A 22,557-nucleotide genomic window follows, 5' to 3' on the forward strand; every position below is an offset into this window, starting at 1 on the left:
AATACAAATGCTGCTCAAGAAGGAGCACAGGTTTAAAAAGGCACTGCTGAGTATGTTATGTCATTTTCTTCATAGGGCTCTAAAGACCCTTCTGAAAGCCCCCAAAGATATTTCTCTATTGATTTTGCCCTCTCAAAGTTTGCAAAACAATAAATGTTGTTTCACATTTCTTGGGGGACCATGGAATAACAAAAAAATGTGTTTGGTTTCCATTTGGGTGGGCATGAGGCCTCTGTTTTGCTCACTGATATATCCCAAGATGCTAGAACGATGCAGAAGTTTAGTAAGTATTTGTTGAATAAATATTAGTGAGCTTTTTAATGTGGAAGATGATGATCCAAGAAATTTCCAGTAATTTATCTTCTGGCTGAATCACCCAGGAATTAAGCTACTGTATACAGGTATTGACACAGGGCTGGGAGCTCCTTGAAGGCAGGAATATATTTTATTCATCTTTGCAACCCCATCCCTGCCTTGCTTTGCACTATGGCTTCCCATAGTAGGTGCTCCTTTGGTGTTGGATGAATAATGGATGATGTTGTTCTAGCATGCATTTTTTCTCCCCACCATGCATATCTTCTCTCCCTAATATTTGCTCATGCTGGTCTCATCACCTGGAACCCCTGTGTCTTTTCACCGCCTACCCAAATTCTAACCAATCTTCAAAGCTCTGTTCAGAACACACCTCCTTTCTGAGGTCTTCACTGAACCTCTTTGAATGACTATAGAATTTCAGTCTATATATCATTCATCCTCATGTTTTATGTGTTTATGTCTTGTTTGCAAAATTCCTTTGTCTCTACCAAGCCATATCATGGATTCCCTTTGTATCTCTCACAGTTAGAACCAAAAAAATGCTCTTCAAATAGTCACAGCTCAATGAATATTAAAATGTGTGCATAATATTACAGAATTACTCTCTGAGACAACCAATGTTGAGGGGGATCTTAGGTGTAATTTTATGTACATTCCCTTCTGATCCTCCAGTCCCATCGACAACATCCTGATGCAGAGTTCTTCCAGGCTCTGGCCACACCTTCCAGAAAGATGCAGGAATCACTTTGTGAGGCAAATAATTCCATCTGTAGAATAACCTGAGTGAGTATTTTTATATTGAACCTAAAAATGCCTGTGCTCTCTATCTCCATAAATGGTTTTACCCTTTTGGCTCCCTCAGAATAAACCTAACCCTTTTTCCATATGACATTTATCCAAATATTTGAAGACTGCTATCAGGTATGTCCTCTCCAAGTCTTCTTTTCCTCAGGCTAAGTCATTTATTATTTGGCATGATTTTGTATCTCTTCACCATCTTAAAAGCTCCCCCTGAAAATGTTTCGTATAGCTATTCCATTATGAAAGTAGGACACCCCAAACTGAATCAATTATTTAGGTATAGTCTTCTCATTCCTTATTTTATATGCTATACTTCTATTTATAGGTCCATATCACATTAAATTTTTGTTGCTCATACTCATACAATTGACATCTATCTGACTGTCAGCTCCTATCTCATTTTTATATTTCCAAGAGCTCAATTACTCATAATTGTGTGGTTACTTTATTTAGGCCAACATATAGGACCTTACTATCTTACCCGATACATTTTATTTTGCTAGATTTGGCCCATCTCTCTATAGTGACATGGATCTTTGGGATTGTGAATATCTCATCTAACTTAATATTCCTTCCAGGTTCATATCATGTGAAAATGTAATGAATATTCTCTTCTCATCACAGAGGTAGGCAAACTTTTTCTGTAAAGAGCAAGATAGTAAATATTTCAGGCTTTGCAGGCCATCTAGTCTCTGTCTTGACTATTCAACTTTGCCACTGTAGTGGAAAAACAACCATGGACAATACAAAAACACGAGGGCAGCTGCGTCCCAATAAAACTTATTTGTACACACTGAAATTTAAATTTCATGTAATTTTCATGTTACAAAGTATTATTCTTCTTTTGATTTTCCTCAACCATTTAAGAATGTAAAAGCCACTCATACCTCAAAAGCTGTACAAAAGCAGGTGGCGGGCTGGATTTGACCCACAGGCCATAGTTTGCTGACTCGTAATCTCAATGACTACTGAAAGTGATGTGAACGCCAGGGCCTTTGTCAAAGCTCCTTGGCACGCACCAAGAAATCTCCTTCCAGGTCAGTCCTTCATAACTAGAGCTTAGCAATAAAATTGACTGAGAAACATTTAAAAATATAAAATCTGGGGATCAACCCCCACAAAAATCTGGTTCGGTGGTTTAGGAGAAAGGCTCAAGGATGTGTATCTTGAGAACACTTTCTAATGTTTCTCACGTACAGCACAAATTCTAAAACTGGATTTTGTTGTTGTTAACAAGAATTTTTGAATTTCCTTTGAAGAGGACTTTTACTGATTCTATGACTAAGTACTGAAAATATAACAGTGAGCAAGATAGGCACAGTGATAGACTTCAACACAGAGCTAGATTTACCAGAATCACTTATTACAATGCCTTTCCCTCAATTGACTGTAAGCTCCTTAGGGCTGATAACATTGTATCATTCATAATCAAAGATCAATAAGTGCTAATGAATGTAATGGTATTAAAAATAACTCATATGTGTTTCCATTTTATATATTTTAAAATGTCAGATTGCAACTTATTGTATAAAACAATGAAAGATTGTGTCTGTATGTGAATTTTTGCACACTAGCTTGTTCACCATTATATTCTCAGTATCTAGAATCTGGCCTGGCACATACTAGTTATTCAAGAATGTTAATTAGGCAAATTAATTAATAATGTAAGAGAATTATATAAGAGGTGATAGAAGAGAAAATGAGGTTATGATAAGCAGAAGGAATATGTCAAATTAAATTATATTGAAACTTTTGATAATATGATTAAAGTACGGTACATATTTTCCAGAAAGCTACAATTCATATAGTTATTCTGAGCACAGTATCTGCACTCCTACTTTGCTCCAACACACACAAATGAAACTAAATTAAATCAACCACGGCTCAAAAAGCAAAAGCTAGAAAGACTGAATGGATAGGATGGGTCTTGACTGCTCTACTGGTCTAAGATAAACTTTTCAACAGTGTGCCTCAGTTCACTAGTGAAAAATGAAAATCCTGAGATTGGCCTCATACTCAAAGACACTGTGAGAATAAAAGAGAAGGCTTCTTCTCTCAGGAGTGTCAGAGAGAATGAAGGTTTTGAGCAGCAATGTACAGATCATAGGGTGGGCTGTATTAATGCCTGTGCTCAAGAAACAAAGTGTTGGTTTCATATTCAAAAGAAATAAACAAATGAGTCATTTTGAGAAATCCTGAAACATGTATTTTTCATTTTATCTTTGCCACAGCACTAATCTGCAGAGTTAAAGCTTCCTCAAGTAATTTTAATCTGATTTTTATCACAAGCACTGTTTAGTTTGCCCTTATAGAATCAACAAACCACCAGAGACCTCTATTAGAGAAGTTGTCCAGTGAGCTATGGTTTCGAGCTGCCTGACTGTTCAGGGCCTCCAGCTGCCTGTCCCCTTTGCATGGCCACAATAGAAGCTGCTGCTATTCCAAATCCCTCCACCACAGCAGCGTTAACAGCAGCCAAACACTTAGGTGCCACTGATCTCAGAGCAGTAAAATCAGCAGCAGGAAAAATTAGGTCCAGCTTCCCATTTCTCCCCTAACTCAGTACAGTATTAAATTCAGGCTTCCCCAGCGTGACAATATTGCATTCACTTCCTTAGCTACTACAACCATTGTTAGCCTCCACTGTACTTTATTAATTGCATTACTCTCAGACACCTCACCATCTACCGTAGTCTTGACTACTCTATTTGGCATTATTTCTGGAGCTTGCTTCTTTTCTCTGCATGCTTCAGTTCAGTTCCTTTCAGCACTCCCCTCGGTCCATGTCACCTCATAAATTTTCACGGCCATTGCCTCCTCTGTTCATCATTGATGATACTGTTGCAATTCTGGCCATCTCCTTCAGTCTTCTCATTTCCTTGAACTGTTTCTCTCTTGTTTACTGCCCCCACCCCTCCACTTCTCCCAGCATTAGTGCTATCTGCCTTCTCCTCCACACCTGTTTTCTGCCCTTGAGGACAACTGAGCAGATCCACAATTTGTGGCTAATAATAAAGGAAAGATTTAGCTACCAGTGCTTAAGCATGGTGAATTTTTGTGAGCAAAATGGTTTGAAATTGGCTTGCATAACAACCACCCATACCATGGAAACTGAAAATTAATTAAAAAGCTACAAAGATTGAAAGATAAAGAATTGAGGCTGGTTTCTTGGCAGTGATTTGGAAGGCAGATGGAGCATGATAGAATAACACTGGGTTTTAGAACATGTCTGGTTCTAGAACAGTCGTCCCTTGGTATAGGAGTGGGGATTGGTTCCAGGACCCTCCCACCGAATACAAAAACCCAAGGATGCTCAAGTCCCTTATAGATCGCCCTCTGTATCCACGGGTTCTGCACTGCGGTTGGTTGAATCCATGGATGGGGATCCCGCAGATACAGGGCCAACTGTATGTATATTAGATACCACAGATTCAGAAATGGTCCCCTGTCCTCAGGGATGTTTTATATTCTTTCAGGCATAAACGTTATGTAGTAAAAGAAGAAGAGGCATTTGTCCAGCATTGATATCAGCCAAATCAACTCTATCAAGAGTGGTGTCCTTTCATTTAAATTGCCTTCTATTGAATAATTACTGAACATAGAAACAAGAGTTTGGGCCAATTCTGAACTTTTAATGATTATGTGATTCGGAGTAAGTTATCTATTTTTCTAACCTCTCAGTTACCCTATCCATGAAATGGAAACATTGACCTTACAGATTTTTATGAAAAATATATAAATAAATTTTGAAAAATGCTTGACCCACATTAAGGGAAAATTTAACAGGCTCTGATTTTCTAATGTATACCATTAGTAAAGGGTATAGTGATAACAGCTAACATTGATGAGGACACAGTACACTCCAGGAGGTATGTTAAATGCTTCCTATTCATTAATTCAGCTTTTCAACAAATCTATATCAAAAATCTACCATGTACCAGGTGCTGTTGTAGGAAACGGAGATATGATGTTAAATAAGACAAAGTCCCTAAACTCCAGGGGTCTACATTCTACATGCGGAGAAAACACATAAACAAATAAACATACCACACAACAAATAATAGATGTATGGTCACTGTTATGGTAAAAGATTGGAGAGCAACTAAGGTTGTAAAAGGGTTATTTTATTTTATTTTATTATTTTTTTTTAAAGATGTGCCCTTATTTTATTTCTCCAAATTGTAAAATACCATCCCCCCTTCCAACACTTGGAACGTGTTTTACAACTCTGCTTTTTTGTTGTTGCTAGTTTATAACAGAGGACTTGCATTTTATGGCAAGTGAAATTCTGTTTCATAGGCTAATCATGATTTAGTAATGTGGTCTACATGTTTATTATTTTTAAATTTATTTTTAATTAATTAATTAATTTATTTTTATGTTTCACCTTTTTATTTATTTTTTAATTTAATTTTATTTTGTCAATATACAATGTGGTTGATTATTGTGGCCCATTACCGAAACCTCCCTCCCTCTTCCTCTCCCCCCCTCCCTCCCAACAACCTCATATCTGTTTGCTTGTCCTATCACTAAAAAGGCCTGACCCAGCCCCTCTGTGAGGAAGTTAAATTGAACAAAGGTGCAAATAGGGTAAGGCAGCAATTCATGCGAATATTTAAGGGAGAATATTCTAGGTAGAGGAATAGCAAGTACAAAGGCACTAAGGCAGAAATGAGCTTGGTGTAACTGAGTAACAGCAAGAAGGCTGGCAGGGTGGTATCTGCATGAGCAAGGCAGGTTATGCTGAATATGTGGCCAGGGGGCAGATGCTGTAGGGTTGTATTGTCAATGAAAAATTGCATGGATTTTGTTCTTAGTGGCATGGGACTTGACTGGAGTATTTTAATCAGGGGAGAGACATGATCTAATTGACAAAGATGTACAGGATCACTCTGGCTGCTTCTAGGAGGAACAAAATCTGTAGAAAGTTGAGAGTGGAGGTGGGGAGAACAGATAGCAATTGCCCTGGTGAAGAGGATAGTGGCTAGGAATAAAATGATAAGCAGGAAGATATTGAAAATGGTCAGATTAAGGACTTATTCTGCATGTAGAGCTCACAGAATTTACAAATGGATTGACTGCACGTCAAGAATGAAAGAGAAGATTCAAGGGTGCCTTGTAAGTTTTTAACACCAGCTACTGGGCAAATTACAGAGATTAGAAGAGTTTATTTGAGCCAGAACATTCAAGAGTAGGGTCTAGAGCATGTTAGATTTGAGATACCTTCTAGATATCTGAATAAAGATATTGAATAAGCAGTTATTTATGAATATATAAGCCTCAGGAAAGTGGTTTAGAGTACAGATACATACATAAGTCTTGTTTAATTCTCACATTGTTTTAAGATAAGGGAGCTATTATCATCTCCATTTTACAGAGGAGAACACAAGCTTGGAGAAATTAAATAACTGGCTTATGAGCACAAAAAAAGATTATATCACATTTTCCTTATCCAATCATCCATTAATGGACACTTTGGTTGGTTCTATATCTTGGCTATTGTAAACAAAGCTGCAATGAACATGGGAGTGCAGGTATCCCTTCGACATGATGATTTCCACTCCTCTTGTTATATACCCAGAAGTGGGATTGCTGGATCATATGGAAGATCTATCTGTAGTTGTTTGAGGAACCTCCATACTGTTTTCCATTGTACTAATTTACAGTTCTACCAACTGTGCAGGAGTGTTCCCTTCTCGACACACCTTTGCCAGCATTTGTTATTCACTGTCCTTTTGATTATAGCCAGTCTAACCGGGGTGAGGTGGTATCTCAATGTAGTTTTAATTTGCATTTCCCTGATGACTAGTGATGTTGAGCATTTTTCCATGTACCTATTGGCCATTTGTATGTCTTCCTTTGAAAAATGTCTATTCAGCTCCTTTGCCCATTTTTTAGGAATACTACTCTGCCATAAAAAAGAGTGAAATTCTTCCAATTGCAACAACATGGATGAGCCTGGAGAAACTTATGTTGAGTGAAATAAGCAAAGCACAGAGGGATAAATACCACATGTGCTCACTCATAAGTGGGAGCTAAGAGAGAAAGAAGGAAGGAAAGAAAGTCCACAGTGGTGTGTTGGACTTGCAGAGGGAGAGAACATACCTTGGGATACAAAGTGGAGTAGCAGGGGAAGGAGCTGTGGGAGGGAGGTGAGGGATAATTGGGTGGGGGACATGGGGTACAAACAATTTGTGGTAAGGTGCATGCTGCCAGTATGGTCTGGCCTTCACATCTTGGGCAGGAGGGGTGACAATCAGCTTTGTATTTCACGAGTATTCATAACCAATAAAAAAAAAAGATTATAAAGAAAATACTAAGGAGAATCTTTATAAATGCTCAACTAAAATCTGGGTTAGCTATGGCGAGGTTGCGGAAAAAAAGGAACTCTCATACACTGTTGGTGGGACTGCAAAATGGTGCAGCCTCTATGGAAAATGGTATGGAGGTTCCTCAAACAATTGCAGATAGATCTACCATACGACCCAGCTATCTCACTGTTGGAAATATACCCAGAGGAATGGAAATCATCAAGTCGAAGGTATACCTGTTCCCCAACGTTCATCGCAGCACTCTTTACAATAGCCAAGAGTTGGAACCAGCCCAAATGTCCATCATCAGATGAGTGGATACGGAAAATGTGGTACATCTACACAATAGAATACTACTCAGCTATAAAAACGAATGAAATACTGCCATTTGCAACAACATGGATGGACCTCGAGAGAATTATATTAAGTGAAACAAGTCAGGCACAGAAAGAGAAATACCACATGTTCTCACTTATTGGTGGGAGCTAAAAATTAATAAATAAATTCTCACACACACACACACACACACACACACACATACACAAAACCTTCACACACACACACACACACACACACACACAAAACCGGGGGGGGGGGGAGAAGATATAACAACCACAATTACTCGAAGTTGATACGACAAGCAAACAGAGAGGACATTGTTGGGGGGGGGGAGGGAGAAGGGAGGGAGGTTTTGGTGATGGGGAGCAATAATCAGCCACAATGTATATCGACAAAATAAGATTAAAAATAAATAAATAAATAAATAAATAAAAAATAAAAAAAAATTCTGGGTTAGCTGAGGGGCTAAATCTAAGTAGAGTCAATAGGAAAAATCTGAAAATGCATGATGTCAGAACAAACTTGGATATTGACTAAGATTCAAGCACAGCATTAATTACAACACTGAATGATGTCAAAAAAGAAGATTCTATTTTCACAGTCAGTGAAATGCAAGTCATAGAGATATGGATATCTATCTATGGACATATATCTGTGACTCGAAATATCTACTTGCATTTATATATATATATATATATATATATAAATTTATATTTATATATAAATAGCTCCAATTTGCCAAAGATCTACCTGGAAAGCAATGAAGAAAATTAAAGAAGCCAAATATTTTCATCTTGGCTATCTTCAGATTTAAAGAGAACATTGAAATCTATAAATATGTTAGATGATAATGAATCATTTATGACACTTGTGTAATCTCTCAACTGCACCTAAATATCTCAAGAAAGGAGGTTGTCTAAATTCTTAGTGTAACCTCAGTTTCTCCATACTCTTCACCTGCATATATGAGGGTACTTCAAAAAGTTCATGGAAAAATAAAATTAGAAGATAATACAAATCTTTCCATGAACTTTTTGGAGACTTCTCATGTGTGTAACCACCCTAGAGAATGAGTTGAATGGAATGGAAAAGTCGCTTGTACATGTTTGTAATCTTGGGGTATTTCCACGCAATATAAATTCAATTAGATTATCAATATCCAACATTCCCTTTCCTCAGCCTCCCATATTTCTCTCTCAACATAATTTCTGATTCCTATTCAGCAAGTGATTATTTATCAGCCATTATAAATGTAGCCTGTCTGATTAAAAACATAGTTTGTAGGTTCAGATAGCCTGAATTTGAATCTCAGCTCCACCATGTGCTATGTGGCCGAGGGCAGGTCACAGAACCTCTCTGTTCCTTATGAAAACTCTTATCTATAAAACGGAGATAATAATGGAATCTTTCTCACCAGGTTACTATGAGCATTAATTGAGATAATACAGGTAAAATCTTTGGTACAGTACTTCACATTAGGTAAGGGATCAATAATGTTTCCTGTTATTCTGATTATTTTTTATTACTTTTACATGTACTTAGAATTCCATGTGTCTCTTGTCTCCTTTTCTTTAGGAGGAGAGGAAGAAACAATTAACAAACAAAAAGATAAAAATTTCTAAAAAATAATAATACAAACAGTAGACACTTAAAAAAAATTTTTTTGACAAATGTTTTGCAATTTCTATTAGTAAAATTGGGCATCATTAGTTAATCTTTCATATATCTCTTCAGTACATCTCAATGAGATATTATGATTAACATTTCATGTAATAATTCCTTCTCCAATTTACTGGTAATCCTGAGTAAAGATGAGAAACAAGCTTCAGCAAGAGTTTGGTACTCATTAGGCCACACAAAATCACTCTCAGGCTTGGGTTTGGTGTAAGACCTGCTCAGCTCCATATGGCTCTCTCTCATCCATGTTAATCCACAGAAGACTTCCCCAGATCTTTCACCAGGGCATGTCCTCTAAGCACAGATAATTGATAACTGAACATATCACCATAAGTCAGATTAACAATATAAACAGATATTTTAAACAGGACTTCAAATAAATACCTTCATACCATTGCTTTCTCCTATAAACTGAAAATGAGTAATGATATTTTTTTAAAGAGGTGACTGTAGTATTAGATGACATATACCATGCCTATGTTACAGAAAATATATGTCTACAAAAGGCATACACCAGCACAAAGAGGAACATAACGCAGGCATTGACTATCCAAACCACATTCCCAAACCAAATTCATCTTTTTAACTTTCTTTCAAACAGAACCTCACACCTGTATTTATACAAGACACCCGTAGGTGGTCTGTCAGAGCCCAGCCTGCCCTGATCACATCTTAAACCACTCTCAGATGCTGAAAAAAAGGGTTTTTTTAAACTTCATCATCACAGGGATGAAAAACAAAGTCTAGCTCCTTTATTCGCCAGATGAAGCCCAGAGAGGCTAAATCACTTGATCACGATGAATACCCAGCCCTGACAGGACCACAGTGTCATAGCCTTGCATTCACTGCTTCCTATCACGTGGGCTTGTCTCCTTTCCTTCATAGAAACCAACCAACTTCCTTCCTTCCTTGCTTCTTTGCTTCCTTCCTCACCCTTACTCTTTCTCTCTCCTTTTCTCTCTCTCCCTTCCTTCCTCTCTCCCTCCCTGCATGCCCCTCTCTCTTTCTATCTCTCCACCTTACTTTCTTCTTTCAGCGAACTTACCAACCTCTTCTTACATTCCCAGAACCATTTCCTGGCTACAGTGGTGACAAGACAAACACCTGGGGAGCCCTTGCTCTCTCAGTTTTCCACCTAGAGAGTAGTAGGAACATTTAACAGGCTACTTAAAAGAGTGTGATATGTGCCATCAAGGGGCATTACAGGGTCCCTAATGAAGCAAGCAAGAAAGAGAGACAGAAAGAAATGTAAGGTAGTCACATGGGAGAAAACCCCAGGTAGACATCTGCTTGATGAATGAATAGTAAAAAACTAAGAGAAGAAAATGAGGAAGAGAGTGTCCTGGGGAGAGGAACCAGCCTGTGCAAAGGCCAAGAATGGAAAGAAACCCAGGATGGCCTAGCTGGAGTCAAAGATGGTAGGAGTTTTTCCTCAGGATGAATTATCCCTTGAGTCTCATCCATACCCAATTGAGAGGAAATTTAGATGAGATTTTGGGGTTAGAGTTGATGCTGAAATGGGTGAAGACTTTTGGAGTTGTTGGGATAGAGCGAATGTATTTTGCATGGAAGAAGGACATGAATTTTGGGGGGGCAGAAAGCAGAGTGTTATGGGATAAATTATGCCCCTTAAAAATCTGTATGTTGAAGTCCTAACTCCAGTACCTCAAAATGTGACCATATTTGGAGACAGGGTTTTTACAGAGGTAAGTAAATTAAAATGAAGTCATTAGGTTGGCCTCTAATCCAATTTGACTCCTTCTAAGAGGAGATTAGGACACAACACTTAAAAGAGGCAAAGAGGGAGATGATGTGAGGAGAGAGGGAAAAGACAATGATCTCGAGCCAAGGAGAGAGACCTCAAAAGGAACCAATCCTGCCATACCTGATCCTGGACTTCTAGCTTCCAGAACTGTGAAAAAATAAATTTCTGTTGTTTAAGCCACCCAGTCTGTAGTACTTTGTTATGGAACCTAATTTTTACATATAAAACTAACACACACTAAAACAGAGATGATATCTGAGAAACAAGCAGAGGCCAAATCATTAAAAATCACATTAAGAAATGTGGACTTTCACCTAGAGCAAAGTTGAGTCCCCTGCCTGGAACGAGACATCACGGTTGTTGGAAGGTGCCTCCTCTGATATCTAAAACACAGAGTGCTTCCTGTTTTATCCAGTCTTTAGTTCTTGTCACCTCCTTGGTTAGTTTCTCACAAGCTGACAACTTTGTCGGTTCCTTCAGGGTATGGAGAAAGCCCAGCCCAAGTCCTGTTCTGCTTAAAACCCCTGGTCCAGTTTTAACTCACTTCGTATTTCCTTAGCACAGTTTGGGTTACAGGCTTTTTCACTTATCTTTTGGGTATTGCTGCAGATGCTGTTGGTGTCCCTCCCACATTTCCTTCCTCTCCTTCAGCAGGGGCCACAATTTCGGATTCCCATAACTTGCATTTCTCTGCCTGAGGGCTTTCTCTGACTACTGAAGCCTGCTTTGCCTGAAATACAGAGCAGTTTATGAAGCAGGGAGTAATACTTCCTCCCCGTGACTGGTAGAGGTTTAAAAATATATACTGCTGCTCCCCTGTCCCATTGAGTGGGATAAGTCTGAGGCTTGTTTTCACCCTTGGCCCCAGTGTTTCTTTACTGGAATTAAGTTCATCCTTTGTCTTCTTTCTCTTACCCATTGTATGGGTTGAATTAATTGTGTCCCCTAAAAAAGATATGTTAGAGTCCTAACCCCCAGTACCTCAGAATGTTACTTTATTTGGAAATAGTCTTTATGGAGTAATCAAGTTAAAATTAGATTAGAGTGAGCCCTAATCCATTATGACTTATAAAAAGGGGAAATCTGGCCACAGAGACAGACATGTACAGAGGGAAGATAACATGAGACGCAGGACCAAACTGATGCATCTACCAGCTAAGCAACCCGAGGCCACCAGAAGCATGTGGAAAGTGGCACGGTACAGTCCTTTCTCTAGTGCCTTCCAAAGAAGCATGTCCCCACCAGCATCTTAATTTCTGTCTTTGGCCTCCAGCACTGTGCCACAATAAACTTCTGTTGCTTAAGCCACCCAGTTTTTGGTACATTGTTAAGGCAGTCCTAGGAAAACAATATACCTGTCTTCTCGCTTTAGCATTCCCCTGCTGGTGGCTTCATTACTCTCAAATAAACTATTTGTGCTAGAATTTTTATCTCAGGGTCTTCTTAACTAAAATGCATTTTTGTAGATTTTGAGATCTTTCAGGACAAATATTGAACATTCTGCTGTTTCTAGTCCTTCTGATAACTAGCAAAATATTTTCCATGTAGTCAGTACTTAACAAAGGTTTGGAAAGGAAGAAGGAGGGAGAAAAGGAAAAGGCTGTTAGGATCTGAGTAGTTTGTTGCATGTAAACACAAATAAATGAAAAAATTGTCTAGACCAAATGGGTGTGACCACTGTTTGGAAGACTAGTTGATAGCTGTGTCACAAGAACGGAATAGTTGTACTCAGTTGCCTCATTACTCCTTGTCTTCTTTTAATAAAATAAAATATATTAAGAAATGAACAGAAAAAAACTGAGTCTGTTGAAAATTCTCCGGACAGTTTCAAAGTATCCTATTAGATACCATGTTGTAGGCTGCTCCTCCTTTGCAAGAGTCCACGGAGAGATTTAAAGTGCCAACATAAAATTGTTTCTTCTCTTCTTCAAGTAAAGGTCAAGCTCGTTACCCCTATAGCTCTTGCTGACATAGCTGTGCTGAGTAATTACATTTATGCATATTGCGATGAATATATTTATGGGAATACAATTGTTTCTGTCTTTAAAAACAATTAAAGATTCCCGCTAGGGGAAAAATAAAAATGTTAATGTATGGTAAATCTTTTCTAGAATTACTGGTAACAGATTTAAAATATTAAAAGAAAAAATACTTCTACTTGAACTTTATGAATGTGTAAATTGACCAGCTTCCGCAGCACTTTTCATTTTGCAGTCAACTGTGCTCTCTCAGAGGCTGAACCAGGCTGAAAGGGAAACTAGAGGAAGGCCCAGGAGCAAAGGGCAGCCGCCATGCCTCTCCCTCCACCACCACCTTATCTAAACGCAGATATGGGCTTTGGAAGAAAAAGAAGCAGTCAGAAAAGGACCAGAAGTCAGAAATGCAGTAATGCACAGCAACTAAGTGAAAGCTTAGCACATGAGACAAACCAGAGCGGCCTACCAGCAGACACAAAAGAGGCTGTCAACCCATACTTTATATGCAACATATTCTCAATGTAAGCACAGGCTTCTGAGTTAGTAGCAATGAGCAATGACTAGCCTAATAAACTTTGTAACCTAAAGAAGTACTTTAAACATTTTGTCGTAAAATCTTTAAAGACTTTTATGAGCAACAATATTCCCAGTCAAGCTTCACATTTAACTCTGTTAAGCTAAAATTTAACACCACATTATAGCTTTGAAGTATGTTTTTTAACAATTTGTGTGTGATACTATTATAATTTCAATAAAGATATATCACAGGTATTCCTTCTGAATTATTTTAATAGGTGAGAGCTATTAAGAACCAAGGTATATCATCGTAATTACAGATAAAAAAAGATGATTAAACAGGAAGGTCAAATATTTGATTACACAAAAGACTCCAGAGTTTCAAATAATCACATACTTCATAAAAATCAATATTTTAAATACACACATCTATCCTCTACCTAATTAAAAAGCAAATATAAATATCAACATCTGTGTCTCAGAAGACGTTAGTCACATAAAGTATACTGGAACAAAAAAGAAATTTTTCTTACTCAATAAATAATTATTGAGTGGCAGATAAGTATAAAGACTTGTGCCAAGTATACGTGGGATTCAAACTGAACAAGATTTAGACCCTACCCAGTAGTTGAGATAAGCCTTGGTCACACATAATTTCAACATAAAGGCATATATATTCAGTCATTTGAAGGTCAGACAAATCAGTTTTATGAGTCCAGAGGCAGAGGAGAAAAGAATCCCTACCATCTTTGCTGTTCAGGGAAGATATAACTGAGATTCGACCTTTTATCTGGACCTAAAACAAGGGCTTTGCTATTCATACATGTATATAGATGGGAAGGAATTAGGAGGGAGAAGAAAGCATTAGACAGTGAATGCACAAACTGCGATTAAGTAACAAGTACTCACTTGACAAGAACAATGGTGCCTAGTGGTGGATAATAGAAAATAAGGTAGGAAAAACCAGGCAGAGGCCAGAGTGGGAAGGCCTTGTAGACCAGGTCACAGTCAATGAGGAACTGTGGAAAGTTCACAGAAGTGGGGATAGGGCACGTTTACCGTGATACACTTGGAAGATAATCTGAAGGAATAGTAAGGGTCTAGATCATGAGCTGCAAACTCAAGTGCTTCTCAAGGCCAGGAAGATATTGTGAAAAACAGCCTTACTGAAGATCTACTCATTTCTATCTAGCCCATGCAAAATTTGGCAGGTAAAATTCTGCCAAATATTCCAGTTATTACAAAAAAGCTGCAAATCCAGATTTTAATGTAAACTTTTCTAATTCGTAAACATCAAGTAATTTAAGAGGAACTTTTTATTGATTGTTTCATTGATTGATGATTAAAAGCTGAATTCAGTTCATGGGCTGCCAGTTTTCAACAGGATCACCACCAAGTACTTTAGCATGATGATTTCAGCATAAATTAATAAGGCCTCAATTTGGATAGTCCCATTATTGTATGTTTAATCATTCTTTCTTACAGCTTAATCAATCAACAAATTAGCTTATAATATATAGGAGTTAAGTGTAAACCAATATGATTTAGAAGGTATTTATACCTGGTAGAAGCATGTCACAGTTATATAAAATTATAAAATATACAGTTTTCATTAAAAAAAAACTAATGGAACCACGTCACAGTTATATATATAATTTATTTACCATATACACTGCTCCCAATGAAATCATGAATTAAAAATTAGAATAATAATAAGAATAATAATAAAAGAATAGTAATACTTTTTTCTTAAGAATAAAGTATAGTTAGTAGGTGTGTAGTTCTGAATGAAGTTTCCTTTACTATCACTATTAATATACTAAAATGATTGATTAAATTAATAGCTTTATTTAAATCCTTTAAACAGTCAGGAGGATGTTTTTTTCCCACAGCTAATTTTGATAATACAAATGTTTTCAATACTTATATAGATAAAGAGGTCAACTGGTATTAGTTTAATAAATATTTTCAGACCAAGGTCACTGTTTCCATAGACTATGTGAAGCAGAATGATCTTCCTGGAACTCTATGTTTATGTTAAGTTTTTTATAGGGTATTCTTACAGAATTAGGGATGCCTTTGGCAAGAAATAAGGTGAAGGAGGACTTCTCCAGATGGATGCACAGTTCTGTTGTCAATAGTCCAAAAAAGAGGTCTTTGGGGAGGAACAAGAACCTGGAAGGAGAGACCAAAGCAGGAAGGAGAGGAAACGCCAGTTTCTCTCTGGGCTTTCATCTTCTCTGCCTGGATTTCTAGGAGCACAAACACATCTGAAAGTGCTCCTGCAAGGCACGGGAGGCACAAGATGGGCTCATTCAAGTGGAGAAATGTGGAGAACCTGGCAGGCAGCTCAGCCCCAGAGGGACTTCCAAAGTGGAGATGGGTAAACTCTATTCTGTAAACCAGGTAATCAGGACACTTGTCACTTCTCATGTATTATCCTTCTGTAATTTCTGAGCCTTTTGTAAAATTTTGTTTAAATGATAAAGATGGGGGTCAACTCTAAAGATAAGACTCATGCAGGAAAGTCTGTTGTCGCAATGCTTCTCTGAGGGTTTAAAGGGTATGAGTGAAAAATTCCAAAAAGGAAGGTGACTCCTGGGAATAATGGTCAAGGTCAGAAAGTCATGCTATGAAGCCTTTTCTCTTTATAAATTTTACAAGAACATCATCAGATTTTTTTATTTTTAGGAGGACTAGTAGGTTTCCCTAACAACTTAGCATCCAACTTCAGGGGAATTAAATAAGTACCTCATGAATCCATGAGATTGTTGAAAATATTTCATTTTCTAGGCACCCATGCAACTGTGTCTATACTAAGCAGACAAGCCTCTGCATGGGTGAAAATGCAAGTGTGGTCGTCAACGGCCACAATAATTGCTCCTGTCACTGGTGTCTAAAACAAATGACTACTTTTATCTAAGGTTGCCATGTTCCCAGTTTACCTGGGACTGTCTCTGTTGATGATTCTTGTCAAGAGTGTACCAATTTGGACAGTAAATTACAGAATCACAGAACCTTTAACTAATAGACATGGTTATCTCTGTGACACCACATGTCAAAGAGTCTGAGCCCAAATTTACTGCATCCAAACACGTCTGATGATGCTCCTCCAGCTAGATAGTATTTGAAGCAATCGTCTTGGCATGATAGTGTCCATTCTCCTATATTTGACTTGTATTTTGGTTATATGGTTAGAGATGCAGAAAGCAGTGAATTCAGACCATGTTGTCTCAGCACCAAATAAACTCCATCAGTTTCAAGGGCTATACCTGAATTTGTATGATTGAAAATATCTTCTTAAGTATAGCTTTAGAAAAATATGTGAAGATTACTTTGCATGCTTTTGTTATTGTTAGAAGAGGTAAATGTAGGTTACAAATTGTATTTTCTTTGTTTGGGCTGCCATGAAACTGAGAATAATTTTAGAATTGAGTTGTACAAATCAGCTTTTCTCAGGTATACACTTTAATATTTACTCTGTATAGTTTAGATAATCTATTTACCTATTTATCCTTAATTTTCTTATTTTCTGTTATGTTTAACTTAACTTCAACTCCTTTTGTAAATGTAAAAATGCTAAATAAATATTAAAATTAATTAAAATAACCTTCCATTCTAAAAATAATTATCATTTGTGATTAGAAGACAAATGTTAGAACTCATAAGGCGGGCACAGTAGAATTAAGTAAGCATGGTCAGTCAGACTTTAGAGTTTACGATCTACAATCTTCACAGTCCACCATGCTTATCCTCCACAGAAATGTAAGTGATGAATGTTTTCTAATTTCAATCGATGAAGAAGAGTGAAAACAGGAGACCGATGGGTATTTATCCCAGGAAGTGAGCTTGTGGGTACAAAAAGGCAGAAGTGAAAATTTCCAGGGTTCCCTTGGGTACTCTAGTCCCTACTTTTCACTGTAACTCTGTTCCTTCTACATCCTTACCCCTGGAATTCTGAAAGATAACCTAGTATCACTTAAGTAACCCAGATTGGGAACATTGGAAACTTTCTTTTTCTTTATTATGGAAAACATGCTACTACACACATGGGCTACTGAGGCAGCAGGTTCTTAACTGGTCACCCAGCAAGCTAGAGGATCTCCACATGGTTTTAATGTTATGAGGATCACACTGTCATCTTGAGGGAAATAGAACCAACATTTCATTTGAGAAAATGTAGATGTTTTGTAGAGGAATTTGACACAGTTTTAGTCACTTGAAACAACTATGTGTACCACTATCTTACCAATAAATAGCTTTAGAATTCTGGGATATATACTATAGATTGTGACATTTTAGCAAAGCATAATATATCATGAAGAGTACACAAAAATTATTCATTTTCCCCTTGCTTGTATTTGCCACTAATACGTAAGCATCATTTTTGTAAACTTCTATGGTCATCTAATAAATCTGCTGTTGATCACCTAGATTGAAAAACAGATAAATGGCCACTACATTACACAATACTTTGTAAAATTAAACATTTCTGTGGTTAATTAGACCACAGAGAGTGAGTAAACTAATTATAATTTGATTCTATAAGCTTTTTATTTAAACAGAAAATAAATTTAAATTTTCTGGGATCTTATCATCCCTGGGGTCAGTAACTGTCACCGTCTTGTAGCTGACACCATGCTGTAATGAGGTGTCACAGCATTATGACTTGGAATTCTCACCCTCATAGGAGTGTTCACAGGTTTGTCCTCTACAGTGCACAGCCTCAGGTATCAGGATCCTGCTTACACAAACAATGACCAGGCCATCATATCTTACCAGCCTTGAAAGGCAGTGGTTAGGAGTACCGACCCTGTCACCAGACGACCCAGATTTAAATTCTAGCTCTGCCACTTACTAGCTGCATGACCTTGGACAAGTTACTTAACTTTTTGGGGCCTCAGTTTCAAATGAGTTGGAATAGTACCTTAAAACACACAGCAAGCTTTGAATATCACTAGATGGATGATGTCAAGTTCTTCCTTCTCTCCCCACCCATCACAAAACAGAACACGACCTTGAGAGAAGAAAGTTTGAGAAACGTTGAGAAAAGGAACCTAAAATCTCCAGGGCCAAGTTTAAAGCAGGTCCTATTCTTCATACCATCACAGGCAAAGAAGCTAACCCAGTTTCTGGAGTCAGATAATGAAGAAGAGGGAGGCAACTTTTGGGACAGTATTGAGTTGACATAGTGGTGGTTCTCTCTTCACCCTCCTTTCTTTTTCACATTCCCTTTCTACAAGATGAGTGAAGCTGATAATTCCGTCCACCCACCTGGGGACTGGTGATGTCCTCTTATTTCAAAAGTGTACATGATGCCACTGAAGCTGAGAAAGGGGACGTAGAAAGAGTGCCGGCAGGCAGTATTCCCACCGTTTGGAAAGGAAAGGCATCTAGAAGGAGGAGAAAACAGGCTTTCCTGGATGTCCTGCACTGGAGTGCTGTACAGGTGCAGGTTCCCATAGAGCCTTCTGAAAGCGTGCCATAGAAGCCCTGTGAGTAGGCCAGCGTTTGGACACTCACCCCACAAAGGGAACAGAGGGCTGGTGAGTGTGAGTCAGAGAAGCACTGATGACTCACTGAGGGAGGTCAGACACCCGATGCCACATGAGGGTGGCCTTTCTTCTCTCATACCTCTGAGCCCGGAGGCCAATCAGGGAGGAGGGAGGCGAGGCTGTGAGAGCAGACCACGTCCCACACCCCAAAGCCACGCCCTCCACTGCAGGTCTGGCCACCGGGCCCTGTCCTGAGAGGGGTGGATAGCAAAATGTGGAAGGAAAGAATTTAGAGTCAAATGTAAGACTGAAATATTAAAGAGGATGGAAAACTCACTCCTAACACCAGTTTATTCTTACTAAGTGAAGTGACTGAAAAGTGACAGAATTGGATCAAGATGGCTTTAAGAGAGATGGAGTCACAGCAGGAGAGTCTTGCTGAGCCTGAAGGAGGCAGCTTTTACTGAAAACACAGGAATAATTTGATGTCTAGTCCTCCTAAGTTGAGACTTCTCAATCAAAACAGTTTCTTAAAAAACAGATATTATAATCTCTGATACATTTAACTAACACTGCACAAAACTGTGCTCAGGATTTGTCTCTCGGCAGAACCATGGGAAGTTTGCAAACTCTTTATCCGTATTTAACCTTTTAGCCTCTTATAAGTAATTTTCCTTTACCACAACTGATTCTCTAAGTTTTGGGAAGGAGAGTCATTGGATTCATTTTAATTTCTCTGACGGTGCCTTTTGCGTGGATTCTTCAATTTGTACTTAAAAAGGTAACTTGGCTCAAATAACAAGAAAATTGTCACAAGAGTAATATATATCTACACACTATGCATGGAGTTTAAGCTTGTATCTATGTTTTAAATAGTGCTTTCTCTGAAAAAAAAAAAAAGAAATCTGTAGAAGTACTAGAATAAACTGCTAAAAATAGACAGCAAGGTTCAATAATGAAAGCTCTAAGAAATATACTGCACTTACGTTTTCCTTAATTACCCTTTAATATTTCCTTTAACATTAGCCTTAATATGTCTCCCCAAACAAAGGCCATATTTGGGCAGAAATTCTACCCAAAGTCCTTTTAGGTTTTGGGAATGAGGCAAGAACATAGTTTTTTTTTGTTTTTTTTTTTTTATGTGTTTGCTGACCTACTGTACCTCAGTCAGTATCATGCAAATCAAAGCAATTTGGGGGACTGTTTCTTCCTTGCTGTTTAAATGAAGCAATGACATTCATTCCTCCCACTTGCTGACTTTCTGGTACTACACTTTACATTATTAGAATGCCCACTGTCTTACTACTGTTGAACTTGATTGTATACAAAATAAAGTTCAATTAAAGGCTGCAACCTGTGATTCTTCTGTAATAAAAAGTCCTCAGTCCTTTCTGCCTTTGTGCCAAAATTCAGAGGGGGTGAGTTCGCGCTTATAGGCTCTGAACTCCTAAGGCTGTTTCCTACTGGGTCAGCAAACACATAAGGAGAAAAAATTTGTTCCGCCCGGAGCAAGACAGCAGCTTCCTGAATCTTGTTTCCTTTGTGGGCGCAGTCTGCCAGGATTTGAATACTCTTGTTCATTTGATCCATTCCCTTGGTTCTGGATCCCTGTACTTGGCCCTTCATCTTGCTCTCTGGCACCGGCTCCTCCTGAACCTTCCGTGGCAGCCTGGACTATGCTGAGCCCACCCCTGTGGCCCTGCTTCCAGCCATGCCCCGGGGCCTGTGGAAAAGCAGCACTCCATCTGCTCCTCTACGTCCAGGCTCCCATCTTGGCCCAGTCTCTGCCCACAGCCCTGCATTTTCTTCCTTGTCTCACCTGCCAACACCCTGGATCCCCCCTACCAGGAGGGCAGGATGGTGACAGCAGGTCAAGGGCTAAAAGCCAATACAAGTCGGGGCTTATTCAGACTGCAGTTGGTCCCTTCCTCAAATACTTGAAATCCACTGGGATTCAAGGAGTTTCACCTCAGGTATGAGTCATAAATTTGCTCTCTATTCTCAATCTGTTTCTCATGATTAAAGTTTTAAAGGTAAGAAAATAACTTTGATACGATAATAACCTTTTTCGTGAACATTTTTACATTTAATCCTGTTTCCCATCAGGCTGTTGACGAAACACTTCATCCTCCGGGCCCAGCTCCTTTGTTAAGGTACTATTATTACCCACTGCTGTAAATGCAGGCCCATTCTTTCTCCGACTTTTTTCCCCCCCTATTTTGTTTTCCACGTTCTATAGACATAACCAAATAAAATCTATCATGTAAGTCTTGAGAAAGCAACATTTAGGCCACATTTTGCTGAAAGTCCCTGATAAATGAAAAAGCATTAACTGTCAACTTTAACAGACAATATGCTGCAGGCTCCGTGCTCAGGGGAACGCTATGGCACTAGGCAGAAATGAGCAGGGCTGTGATGGCCCCAGCAAAGGCTGAGCCTTGAGAGGAAAGAAAGCACTCAGACACCAGTGGAGCCGGTTATTTAAAAATGGCTCATTGGAAAATCCTTTCACTTTTGAGCTCCATTGCCCACCTACTTAAAAACATCACCATACCTAACAGCATGCATACATTTTTGCCAGTGTAGATGGATCATCACAGTTTGGGTGTCTGACAAATATGTTATTTTAACCAAAGGGCGACACACAAAAGCTTAACGGACCATCTTTCCCTAACCTCGAGTATCAAAACACACATCCTGAGAGAAAAATTCAGGTTACGTTCAAGTTCAACATAAAGATATATAATTTCTTTCTTTCCTGGAATCTCTTTGATCCAAACAATATTTTTTTTAAAAGGAGTATAATTTCATTAATGTAATACAGTGATATTTCAGTAATATAGACTTTACATAACTCTTCACTTCAAACTAAGAATTCCTTGTAAGTTTAAGTCTGAATTTTACCCTAATGCAAAAGAATATTAAAAGATTTCAGGAGTAAGGCAAATTTTTTTTTTTTAAAGAATTTTTTTTTTTTTTTGTCTTTTTGTGACCGGTCGCAACCCTTGGTGTGGTTTCGCCCGCACCGGGCTCAGCGCGGCGGGAGCACCGCTGCGCTCCCAAGTGCTGCACTCTCCCGAGTGCGCCACGGTGCTGGCCCCTTAAAGAATGTTTTTAATTAAAGGAATATACTACATTACCCACAATACTTCATTTCTCCTCCCTATTTTCCTGGTTTCTGAAACTAGAATTTGTACCACTGATACCATAATACAAATCAATTTTTTCTTCAGCCTGTGTTTTTCTATTTTACCCCCAATTTCCTAGGCCCTCACAACTGACTGACTAGTATTTGAAAAGAGAATATTACGAAACAGAAAATTTAATGAAGTTTCTATTTTAAAATTTGAGGTGGCTTCTTC

General features: G+C 38.3%; 1 protein-coding gene across 6 annotated transcripts in view; it reads right to left on the bottom strand.

Annotated features, from left to right (window-relative positions):
* Positions 1–22,557, bottom strand: part of RIMS1 (regulating synaptic membrane exocytosis 1) — a 469,818-nt gene that overhangs the window by 292,867 nt on the left and 154,394 nt on the right. For 5 of the 6 annotated variants that reach the window (XM_063096237.1, XM_063096236.1, XM_063096235.1 and 2 more), the window contains exon 3: positions 15,914–15,982. The exons of the other annotated variant lie outside the window; for it this stretch is intronic. In XM_063096237.1, the coding sequence (XP_062952307.1) occupies positions 15,914–15,982 (69 nt within the window). The remainder of the gene's footprint in view (positions 1–15,913; positions 15,983–22,557) is intronic. 6 annotated transcript variants of the gene reach the window in all.

This window comes from Cynocephalus volans, chromosome 5 (assembly GCF_027409185.1).
Source record: "Cynocephalus volans isolate mCynVol1 chromosome 5, mCynVol1.pri, whole genome shotgun sequence".
In the NCBI taxonomy this organism is placed as follows: domain Eukaryota; kingdom Metazoa; phylum Chordata; class Mammalia; order Dermoptera; family Cynocephalidae; genus Cynocephalus; species Cynocephalus volans.